The 12,812-nt window shown below is 38.2% G+C and overlaps 1 protein-coding gene across 2 annotated transcripts in view; it reads right to left on the minus strand.

Annotated features, from left to right (window-relative positions):
* Positions 1 to 12,812, minus strand: part of LOC115411165 (tyrosine-protein kinase yes) — a 63,049-nt gene that overhangs the window by 28,551 nt on the left and 21,686 nt on the right. For both annotated transcript variants that reach the window (XM_030123135.1, XM_030123137.1), the window contains exons 2-3: positions 8,989 to 9,292; positions 3,090 to 3,189 (exon numbers count right to left, since the gene is read on the minus strand). In XM_030123135.1, coding sequence (XP_029978995.1) covers positions 3,090 to 3,189; positions 8,989 to 9,283 — 395 coding nt within the window. In that variant the 5' untranslated portion in view covers positions 9,284 to 9,292. The remainder of the gene's footprint in view (positions 1 to 3,089; positions 3,190 to 8,988; positions 9,293 to 12,812) is intronic.

A 12,812-nucleotide genomic window follows, 5' to 3' on the forward strand; every position in this document is an offset into this window, starting at 1 on the left:
CATCTGACAGATAAACAGAACCACAGTGCTTCAGTTTCAGCTTCACAGTTTGTCATGTCTTTTATGTATTGTGATTGTCTCTCTCAACTCATCATAAATCTTTTATTAGTAAGTTTTTTTTTTGTTTTTTTTTTTAAATCAATTACAAAAAATTTTGGGTGACCCCATTTGAATTCCAGGTGACCCCCCGTGGGGTCCTGACCCCAAGGTTGAAAAACACTGTATTATAATGACTCTATAGAGCGTCTGGAAAAATAAAGCATCTTTTTTTTTTTTTTTCAAGACAATGCAAAGTAACAAAACAAGCATTTCATTAAAGCATTTCTGTCATGCGTCGTCGTTTATGTTGATTTAGTTCTGGGTTTTTGTCTTTTCCTGTTTTATTTTGGTGATAGTAGTCTCCTTCCAGTTCTGTCTGCACTCTCTCAGTCTTGTCTCTGTCTTCCCTTTCCCTTCATTGTTTGCACCTGGTGTTCCCCTCGATATTGTCCACACCTGTTTTTGATCCCTGCCTCCCTTATATATTCTCCCTGCTCCCTTTGTCTCTTGTCAGTGCGTCGTATCTGTGATCTTGTGAAGACCATCTCATGCTTAAGTATTTTGAATCTTGTTCCTTGTTTTATCCTCTCAGGCTTTGTAGACCTTATAGAGTATGTTGTACTTCTCATTTAGTTCATTAGAGTTTTAGGTTTTTGTAGAGCACGTTGTGCTTCTCTTTTGTTATCCTTTTTGTGCTTTTGTTTTTTTGTAAAATAAATCCTTTTTTTGACCACTAAACCTGGAGTCTCGCTGCATTTGGGTCCAGACCTAGTGTCATGTTCTAACAACTTCATTAAATCTCTTCTGTTTACGCCCCAGTGAATTCATGTTACTGACTCGACTTCTTCCCTGGAGTCTTTGTGCTTTATCACCTCACAGGTTTTCCCAGGATCATCACCGGATTTCCCTGGATCTTCACAGGTTTTCATCTCTAGACCTGCTGCTGTGGTCCTGCCTCTCTCCACCTTTATGGTCATCACTCACTTATCCATATAGTTACGATAGTGTTTATTATAGAGTTCTATACATGTTCTAGTTCGGTTATCTGTGCATGTGTCTCCCCCTAACCTCCCCCCTCTGCACCCTCTCCCCCAGTCTCTCTCTATTGCTCTCTCTTTTCTCCTCCTTTACTTTCTCGCTCTAACCCCAACTGGTCAAGGCAGACGGCCATCCTTCAGGAGTCTGGGTCTGCTCGAGGTTTCTGCTGTTAAAGGGAAGTTTTTCCTCGCTGCTGTCACCAGTCATAAGTGTTTACTCCTGGAGGATTCTGTTGGGTTTGTGTCAATTGGCTTAAAATTTGATTTGATTTATCTCCCCTTTATGTGAAGCACTTTGTAACATGTTGTTTTAAAGAGTGCTATATAAATAAAGCTTTACTTACTTACAAATATGGTAATGTATTTGGTAAAGAAAGTACGACTTCAGGTGTTTCCCATAAAAACTTGAGTCTTTTAGTCAGTTTTGTACAAAATGTGAAGTCTTCATTTTGCAATTGCACATAGTTAGTGATTTTCAGTCCTTGTCCATTAAAATAGGAATGTTCTTGTTGAATAGCCTTCTTTTGTTGGCTCGATTTTCAGTGTCTGTCCTCTTTATCCAGAATTGACAAATAACGTAACAGAAAAACATATTTAACATTTTGACATATTTGAAAATAGTTGTTCAGGTATCACAGGTGTGTGCAGTTGCGAAATAGAAGAGGATTCACATTTTATGACCCCTTTTGTACAGAAATGACTGAAAAATACATTATATAAAGTATAAATAAAGATACATAACTCTTTTACTATGCATGTTACTACACTGAACGAAAATATAAATGCCACACTTTTGTTTTTGCTCCCATTTTTCATGAGCTGAACTCAAAGATCTAAAACTTTTTCTGTGTACACACAAGGTTTATTTCTCTCAAATATTGTTCACAAATCTGTCTAAATTTGTGTTAGTGAACACTTCTTCTTTGCTGAGATAATCCATCCACCTCACAGGTGTGGCATATCAAGATGCTGATTAGACAGCAGGATTTTTGCACAGGTGTGACTTAGGCTGGCCACAATAAAAAGCCACTCCAAAATGTTCAGTTTTATCACACAGCACAATACCACAGATGTCACAAGTTTTGAGGGAATATGAAATTGGCATGCTGACTTCAGGAATCTCCACCAGAGCTTTTGCCTGTGAATTGAATGTTCATTTCTCTACCATAAGCCATCTCCAAAGCTGTTTCAGAGAATTCATGAAGAAGACTGTGCGAGGAAAATGGTGGTCACACCAAATACTGACTGGTTTTCTGACCCCCCTGGACCACCCAATACAGTAAAAGTGCACATTTTAGAGTGGCCTTTTATTGTGGCCAGCCTAAGTCACACCTGTGCAATAATCCTGCTGTCTAATCAGCATCTTGATATGCCACACCTGTGAGGTGGATGGATTATCTCAGCAAAGGACAAAGGAGAAGTGCTCACTAACACAGATTTAGACAAATTTATGAACAATATTTGAGAGAAATAGGCCTTTTGTGTACATAGAAAAAGTTTTAGATCTTTGAGTTCAGCTCATGAAAAATGGGAGCAAAACAAAAGTGGTGTGCTTATATTTTTGTTCAGTGTATATTTCTAACTCACTTGTTTACTTGAAATGTAAAAAAAACTCAACAAAACTGGAGTTAAATTTTTTAGATGCCCTCTAGACCAACTTTACAGTGAAAATGTAACCAGTGAAAGTGAAAACTGTCAATTTATTCATATGTAGTTATCATGTTTAGATTAATCATGTAATAAATTTCATAAGACATTTTATTTATATAGCACTTTTTACACCAAGATTTCACAAAGTGCTTTACAAAAAATCAGAGGTAAAATACATAGGCAATAAAAACACATAGTTACATACAAAAAAAAAGTGTCTCTTTGCGCCAAAGTATGAAGTATGTAAAATATATTCACTCTCTGTGCACAACAGAAATCACTTATTACTATAAAGTTTCATAAAGGTGCAGACCATTTGTTATTATTACATCTAAACAGCAAATAAAACATAAAAACTCTCACGTGTTGTTGATAATCTGGAAGCGGTCTCCTTTTTTAAATGACAGATCATCTGATGTTCTGGCTTCATAATCATACAAGGCCACAAAGAAGGTAACACCACCTAAAACACACAAAAACAACACACTGTAAGACACATATAATGAATATAGAGTCCATGTGTTACTGTGTGGGTGTGAGAAGGTTTTTAACTTTGACAGATTAAACAAAAAATCTAATAATTATGTTTGCATTTCCTAATTTCTTCGACACTTGACAATGAGAAGGTTAAAAACTCATCTGGTGCATCTTTTATTTTCAACATAAAAACTGGTTTAGATGTGAGAAGGTTTTTGTAAAATGGTGAAAACAATTTGTTGCTTCTGTTTGGCTAAAAAAAAAAAAAAGTCCCACAAAACATATAGACAAGGCCTTAGTCAAAATGTCAGTATGTTCTTCCTGTAAAATATTATATTATGGATATTTTACAGGTGACAAATACACTGTGGCATAAAGTCTAGATAGTGCAGAAGCTGGAATTGGTGGCAGTATTTTGTGCTATTTTGGTCTGAAGAGCCAGCTGACATATGCTGCTTTCATCCTTGGAATATGAAAGACAGATTTTTCTATGAAAGAGTGCCAGAGAGCAGGCCAGAGTTAACTCTTCCACCAGAGGGGAATAAGGGTGAGCTTGTGGGAAACGAAGAGGAGGATGATGATGCTGACATGAACCTGGAGCAACTGTAAGTTTACGACGATGTTTTGAAGACTAGACTGTAAATAACACGACACTATGTGAAAATATTGGGTCATATATTATAAAGTAATTAAAATGAAAAGTGATTATGCAGTGGATTGAAGGATTTTCTGTCATATGTTTCCATGTGACATAAATGAACATAAATGTGAAAATATTCATATTTTTAAAGGTGCGGGAGACATACTGTTGTGGATAATTCAGTTACTGCATTATGGATTGTTGTGGTTCGATGCTAAAATTAGGGAAATAGTATCGGCTGATTGTTGTATTAAGTTAATGATAAAGGTGTAAAAGCACTGAGGGGTAGGATTAAATAAGTTTATACTTCTTCCTACTCCTTTTCGACCATGCAATATTCAGACTTGTTTGTGCTTGAAGATAGATTCTGTCCATTTAAATGTTATTTTGTTTGTCTTAATTTGCTTTGTTTTGTCTTATTTTTCTTTGCATGTTCGAAATAAAATTAAAAAAAGACTTTCATGACCAATTTTTCATCAAATCTGTCAAACCTCAGTCATATCCTCATTATCATGAATCTGGAAGTCTTTCTGTCATTACTCACCTGAATCTCTTGCATTATGGTGAACATTTTCTTAGTGCCATCCACCATTAACAAAATGTGTGTTTACAAATAGAGCCAGGGGGTAACTCAGGCATCTTCGGAATTTTGTTGCAACGTGCATTGTGGGAAAGGGAGGCTCGTGCAGCCACCTGCAGCAGCAGTGTGAACATATGATATTATATGGATGAAACAAACACGCGGAAACGTCTGAAATGCAGAAAAGGCTGGAGGAATATGCATACAGGGAAGGGAGCTCCTGCCGTTTCCGCGTCGTGTCTTTAGCAGCTGCTGCTGTTAGGCAGCGGCACGAACCTCCGTTTCCCACAATGCACGTTGTGACAAAATTCCGAAGATGCCCGAGTGACCTCCCGGCTCTGTTTGTAAACACACGGTTTGTTTACGGTGGATGGCACTTCAAAATGGCTCACTGTAATGCAAGAGATTCAACTAAGTAATCACAGAAAGACTTGCAGATTCGTAAGACTGAGGCTATGACTGAGGTTTGACAGATTAGATGAAAAATTGTTCATGAAAGTCTCCCGCACCTTTAACCCATAAAGACTCTGTAATACTTTTGTGGCAGTTCTCTATATCTAACCTTTCTCAAGTGAAATATTATCTTCTTTATTTTCTGTTTTTTCAGTGAAAATCCTGTACTTTCCTATATTTAATTTACTGATCATGTAGATGTTCATTAAAGATCAGATTAAAGCTGATAAATATCATATCAAAAACAGAGAACAATGAAGAAAACGTACTTTTTCAGCAAAGATATCAATAACTGAATGTAAATACAAGTGTCTCCATCTACTATCATTTATCAAACTTCAAGGGTTTTACTGATGAATCAATGTTCAGTGGCGGATCCAGAAAAAAATGGAAGGGGGGGGGGGGCAGGAGGATAGTATGGTCTAGGGTCTGAGCCCCAGTGGGGGTTCAAGGCGGCAAAGTGAAGCAAAATTAACATTATACAAGCTTCAAATCACATAAAACTTAATTTTTTTTCCTATCATACACTAATAAAAATTAATACAATTTACTAATTTACTAACATGACCACTTTTGGAACCAAAGCAGAGTAATATTTAACAAGACTGTCCTCAGTTATAGCATTGAATTTCATTGCATTCCAAATAATTTAACCCTTTCATGTACAGTGGTCACTACAGTGGACAGCTGTTCAAAGGTGTTCTTTTGTATATTCAAGGGTTTTGTTGTTTTAGTTCCATATCAGCCAACACAGTGGACGCTTATGCATCATCCCATACACTGACATTCATACCATTACTGGAACTTTGCTGTTCTTGATAAACCTGATCTGCACTAACATGTTTGAGTGTAAAAAATTGCTAGTTGTAAATAGAAAAAGGTTTCTTTTTTTTTGCATATTATCTCCATGAAGTGAGAAATAACTAGTATTACAGTATGTTAAAATGTGAGAAAACATCAGATTAGCAGCATTAAAAATGTTTTTATTTGATAGTTTTCACACAGAATATCAGTAAATACATGTTTCTTTGCTTGTAAAATTAAACGCATGGTGTCCAGCTGAGTGGACCGTTTTGTAACTAAGGTTCATAAAAAAATTCAATCACATTGTTTTTTTTTTCATGCCTAAAGAGGAATAAAATCACTGAGGAAAAAAATCTTGATTTAGGTTCTCATAATTCATGCATGAAAGGGTTAAAATTAGAAACAACAGGACACAGTACAGTTATTACCCTATGTTTGACAACTTTGTGTGATTCACTTAATCACTGGCTGTGTTCCGCAGCAACTTCAAGATATTTAATATTCAGTCCATGCAGTTCTATAGTTCCCTCTGTATAATAATACATTCCATACCTTCTGTGGCTGCCTGTTTGTTTTTCCAGCATGCAGACTTGAATAGAAAAGAACTTGAATAGAAGTTGATGGTGTTTCCACGGTAACTACGGAGCCTCTGAATGTCCAAATGGGACCATGAAAAGATGATAAATTGCATTTTACACCAATTATGTACATGTATTGATAGGATTAATGGATCAACAGGTATTAAACAGTTTGTATCAGTAGATGGTTTTGTTCAACGGTGCATGTTTGGGTTTTTATGGGTTAAGGAATAATTCATGCAATAGACGGTTAAACATGTTCAATAAGCTTTTAAAGGCAAACATGGTCAACACATAATTAGAGATAACGAGGTTATCTAAGATGATAAATCTGTCTTGCTGAGGTCTGAGTGCTCATGCTGCATTGATTTTCCTTGAGTGAGAACTCGCCCTGCACGGAAATATGATCGAGATTAGTGTCCACAAGGACGGACTCAGACACAACACACACTTAAAGCAGAGACGAAAACCAATATATGCAACGGGAAGTCTCTTTAAAAGTCGTAATGGCGATCCCATCAGACCCACTTCATTAGCAGATGTGGGCTAACATGAGTCAAATTAAGATGAGTTCAATAGGTCAACTCTTGTTTCGGTCTGTCTGGTGCCAACTGTGCAGCCTCACAGCCAGACAGACGACATTCATATACCCACTGCTGACAACAGTGCTGTCAACACTAATCCCATTATCTCCTGCAGAAAGCAAATGCCACGGCAGTGCCACCTTCACCCCCCTCTGAGAGAGATAATCCAACGTGGAGGAGGATTACAACATAAATCCCACCTAAACAGGAGGTTCACCCTCATCTCTTTGCTCTTCAGATCGCTGTAAGCAGCTCAGACACATTAAAAGTGATCGAAGCCGATAGCTGGACTTGTGTTTAACCTAACGAGGTTACAAACAACAATGACTGCAGCATTAACCATGACATGGACAGAGCAGATCAGTGCTCGGACCCATTAAGCAGATCTGTGTTTTAGCTTGTTTATTGTGAACTGTATAAATCTCAGATAAACCTACTCCAACAGTTCAGATGTTTTATATTCCTGTTATCCAGGAAATAATTATCTTCCATTTTCTAGTCACTAGATCCCAACTAAAACTAGTTTAAAAATAAAATACATTATGTCTGTTTTGTTATTTTTGCTTTTACAGTTCTTAGTGACAATGCAGTTGTAAGGGCAGACTGAAGTTTAAACCTGCTTAAATAACGCTTCTTGAAAAGAACAACCTTTTTGGAGCAATTAAAGTCTCTAAAATGTTGATTTTCATTGCATACAGAGAAGGCAAACAACTGCACAGATGAAGAGCAGTAACACCAATAATATTTTTGCTTTACTTAAAGGACAACGCTAGTGTTTCAGCATAAATTTTAATTAAAAAAATCCTCTTTATTTCGCATAAATATTACAAATAGTGATAAGGCAAGTAAATAATGTTCTGTTAATATAAAAAAAAAGTCTTGTTTGTAAGGAAAGATTCTTATTTTTTTCTGAAAGGAAAAATATCTTGTCAATTATTTTAATCAAAAAATTTATCTAATTTTGCTCTTTCAGTTCTTTTGAGATAAAAACCTCTCTGAATTAAATCTCTAAAAAGCTGATTTTCATCACATTACAGAGAAACAAAGGATCGCATGCAACAAATAGCATATGATGTTTTGCTTGATTTACAGTGCTTTACCATTTTTGTTTCTTTTGGCAAAAAACAATGATCTGTAAGTTTCACGTAATTTAAACAATATTAAGTCTAATTTCAACTTAGTTTTTGTTGACTGTAATACGTATAACGCAGAGGCAATTTCTCACAGACTGCAAGGGAAGCCCGGCTTCCCCTAAAATTACTCACATTAAATGGTTAAATATGTTCGGTTGTGTTGACATTTCATTGACTACAAATGTGTTAGAACCTTTTTCATCTCACAGACAAGTTCGTTCAGAATCAGCTTTATCACAAATCAACGGACTCGATGTTGTTCACTTCTCATACATTCCCGTTGTGCTGTTTTCTCATTCGATCTCTGCTCAGTGCATTTATCCGTAGACGCTCAGCGTCCATGCACTTCAATGGAACTGAGTGTAACAATTTTTTTCATTGCCTCAAAACTGGACGGTAATTGGATAAATGCCACAATGTTGTCCTGCCCCCGGACACCAGGCGTCTCTGGGGGTGAATGGAGCTGTGGGCGGAGCTCGGCTGGGCTGGACGCCAGAATCCCACATGCTGATTGGAGGATCAGTCAAAAGGCTGAATCCTGTTTGATTGACAGTTATTTTGAGATCTACTCCTTCACTGACACAGTTCAGTTTAATACCGTCGTGCATTCTGCTGTGAAATCAGAGAAACCACTACGAAATTACTTGTTTATTTCTTGCACTGTAAATAAAACACACTCATTGTACTTCCTTGTTTCAATTTAACATAATTTCAGCATTTTCTTATTTACTTGGTACGATAAGGTCACTGACCATTTTCTTAAAAAGGAACAGAGGGCCGAATTTATGTTTAAATAACTTGACATTTTTTTTATATAAGCTGACAATGAGCTTCCCCTGTCTGAAAGACGAGCAGCCGCTGCTGGAATAACGTCCTAAACTTTTGCATTTTAATTGGTTGATTCTTCAGTGATAAAACTTGACAATCAACTTATTTAACTCACTGGTTGTTTAATATAAAAGAATTTGATCAAATGTATTGTAACGTGGCTCTTTTCGTATCCCAGTCCTTACTTGAAACAGCACCAGAGAATGAGTTGGACACGGGGCCAGTGAAGGAGGACGACGCCCCTCCAAAGGGAGTCATGACAGATGAGGAGCCGCCAAACGGAGTGAGGCTGTGGTTAAAGTTCGCAGCCCCTGACCCTGAGGATGAGGGCGGCTGATTCTGCTGGAGCTGGGTGGGATCCGGCCCATAGTGTCCTACGTGAGGTGTGGCAGCAGCGGCGTTGGGGTCTGACGCCGGGGAGTTCTCTGGCCGATACTTCATTGCGGGGCCTTTGTCTTCTTTGCTCTTAATGCAGCCCATAATCTCACCCTGAAAAAAAACCAACAAAACACACACACACACACACACAAAGATTTCAATATAACAGTGAGAAAATGAAGCGGACAAACATGACACGCAGTTCATCAGTGAATCTAACTGTACAGATTGCAACATATGGCCTGAAGGCATTGGAATATGTGTCGTGAAATGAAAATTTAATGACCTGATATTATCGTGTGAATCATGCTGTTGTTATTGCTGCGAATGCTAATACTATAAGCCGTGTCGTAACTAGGACATATGGGCGAACGCCAAATCTGCTTTGAATCACTCACAACTCATACGTGGCAGAGTAGAGTCAATTGTGCGTGAATAATTTCAGGTATGACAAGGCCAAAGCAGAGAGATAAACATATTTTATCATTTTTACTCTCCAGATCTATTACGTGTCAGTGACGCTGTGAAAAAACATTCCTAAATGTCCCATTAAAACCCATTCAAAGCCTTGACATGGAAAAAACTATTAGGCTTTTCCTTATAACATTGCTTTGTTTTTATTTCTGACTGGCTGTGGTTGATGCAATCCTCTTTGGGGTCTTCTGCCTAACCCAACCCCGTCTCTATCGGCATGGTTGTCATTCCTCCTTCTAACATAATTTGGCCGGAGTCACACTGAGGCATTCTTTTGTGAGGTGAAGGCCTGGAAAATGTGGAGACAATCAGACACGCTCGTAAAGAGGTCTGAGCTCTGCAAGATCAGAACTGGTTCATTCGCCAAAAACAGCGGCTGTGCAAGGAGACGGACCTGGGTAATTGATGCAGATACGCTTTAAAACGGGAAAACAATAGAGGATCGAAATGAAATAGGGTTTTTATTTGAGCTGAAGTGTGCTACGAAAGCAGACGAAATAAACAAAGCGCTCCAAAGCGGCGTTGTAGCGCTGTTGGTGACAGTTGTAATAAGGGCAGAAGTTGACTGGATTACAGGGTAACAATCATGTTCCAGCCGAATAAGAGGAAACCCTGCTGGTGCGGTAACTCATTTTTCACTGATTTTGGAACAGCAGCCTTGATATTGGGAGGTGGAAGCGTTTTTCCTCATCAGAGGGAGGGGTGTAATGCAGAGTTCACCGGGTTCTCCAGCTGAACTGCCAAGGAAATCAACAAAATGGGGACAAACCACAGAAACCTTCCAAAGATTCAGAACACTTTGCTCAAATAAAACTCTACAACCAGTTAAATTACAGGTTAGAGCTTCTGCTGAACACACGTCGTCCTCTTCAAAACCATTTTATGAGTGGTTAGTCACTGGCGATGTGTCAAAATGAAACAGATTTTACTTAAAAAAAAAAAAAAAAAAAGGTTTCAAAGAAATATGACAGTAAATCTAATGTCAGATCTACGGCCAATATTTTGAGATTGTTGGCTCGAAAACCAGAGCTCTGGCCAGTCTCTCCTTTAACCTCCAGACGAAAGAAATATCAGGGAGAGCGCACAGCTTTACGGTCCACTATGGTGGGCTAGTGAACTTACCACACTATAAAACACTGGACAGAAGCCCTGGAATATTTGCAGTTTGAAGAGAAGATGTGCTTCCTTCCAAAAACGAGACATCAGCCATTTCATAAGAGTGACATCACTTTTCTAAAATTATCATAACAGCACAAACACTGACCAGATCATGAAGAGTTTCAATGTGAGTTTTGTACAATATACTGATCTGTACATACGGTAAAAACAAAACAGAACCGTTTGTAACCCTTTATTGGGCAAGTGACTATTTTTGGTCATTTCCACAGACATTACAAGACAATGACAGCAACAGTTACAGTGAGGACAGGGAGTCCACAATCTCAGGTCCAATGTGGTCTACAGGGTCTGTAAGGTCCACCTTTGCATGAACAGTGAGTGTACCTGCTTTGTTAGGTACCATGAAGTAATGGTACTAATGTAAGGAATGATGTTAGAAGGGAGAATGTGGATGTGGACAGGGGTCTGGATCAGCACTTATGTTGGTCTAATGTTCTAAAAATGATGTTCTAATGTTCTAAAATACATGTTCCTTTCATCTTACAGGTGATTTTCTTGTATTTTTTATATTTACTTTACTATTCTCTTGGATTTTTTTTTTCTTGACTTCTGGGTAAGGAACCAGATATAGTAACTTAACTGACCTTGATTTTCTACATAACAATAAAAAATTTTGAAAATTTTCACGAAAGTAATAAAGTCTTGTTACATCCTCCAATAACACACTGAGGTGGAAATTTTGAATTTCAGATTATTTCTATGAATGCCCTGTAAACGAGCTGTAAGACAGCTGCAGTACATCCAGAACGCTGCTGTTCGGGTCCTGACTAGAACCAGGAAGTATGACCATATTAGACCTGTGCTCAGGTCTCTGCGCTGGCTTCCTGTGGCGGTTTCCACTACGTGGGACTCGACTCAACTCGACTTGGCCTTTTTGCGTTTCCATTACGAAAAAGGACCTGGAATCTGGTACCCAGTACTAGTTTTTTGGTATCACCTCCGCCCAGGTTCCAGGACTGGGGACCAGATACTAAAACGTGACGTGTAAACACTGCAGACCACTGATTGGTCAGAGAATTGTCTCTGTGACCCGCCCCTTTACAAAAACAGATGCGAAAGTTGACAGTAAATATAGCGGTAGGTTAATCTACATAATGACAGCCCGCAAAACTACACCATGGTTTGTGTAATGCGCCACATCGCTATGACGTCAATGGTACTGTAAAGTCGGTAGTATCCTGTAATGGAAACGGTCTCCAGAAACAGGACCTGGTACCCGAGTCAAGCTGGTAACACTTAGTGGAAACGCGGCGTTAGAGAATAGACTTAAAACAGCTCTGCTCCTGTATAAGTCTCTCCATGGTCTAGCACCAAAGTCCATCTGTGACATGTTGGTCCCATATGAACCATCTCGGACGCTGAGAACCTCAGGTACAGGTCTTCTGCTGGTGCCCAGAGTCAGGACTAAACAGGGTGAAGCTGTGTTTCAGTTCTATGCAGCTAAACTCTGGAACCTCCTGATGATGTGAGACAGGCCTGTACTCTGACAGTGTTTAAGTCCAGGCTGAAAACCACTCTGTTCAACTGTGCATAGAACAACTGAAAGGGTTCTATCTGCACTCTTCTCTTTTATTTTATTTTAAATGATTATTATTTATATTTTATTGATTACACTGGTCTGCAAGGAAAATGCTTCCAGAATAAAAGTAACAAAATTTTACCACATGAGTCACTGATAAAGAAAAATCAAGTCAAAAATGCTGGTTGGCTGAACTTTCCAAGATACAGCCTTGGGTCAAAATGTGAAATTCAAGAATTAACAAGAGAATGGGTTTGACTCAAAAGGAATATTTGTCTCAGAGCTACAAGATCTACTTCAAAACACTGTCTGTGCATTAGAATACATTCACTTTACAGGTTCTATTTAGTGGAAGATTTATAAAACTATTACATAAATGTACATAAATCAATATATGTGTGTAATAACACTTTATCATATACCTTGAAAACATCAGCAAACACTTTTGTCATATGTTTT

Source organism: Sphaeramia orbicularis, chromosome 20 (genome assembly GCF_902148855.1).
Source record: "Sphaeramia orbicularis chromosome 20, fSphaOr1.1, whole genome shotgun sequence".
Classification (NCBI taxonomy): domain Eukaryota; kingdom Metazoa; phylum Chordata; class Actinopteri; order Kurtiformes; family Apogonidae; genus Sphaeramia; species Sphaeramia orbicularis.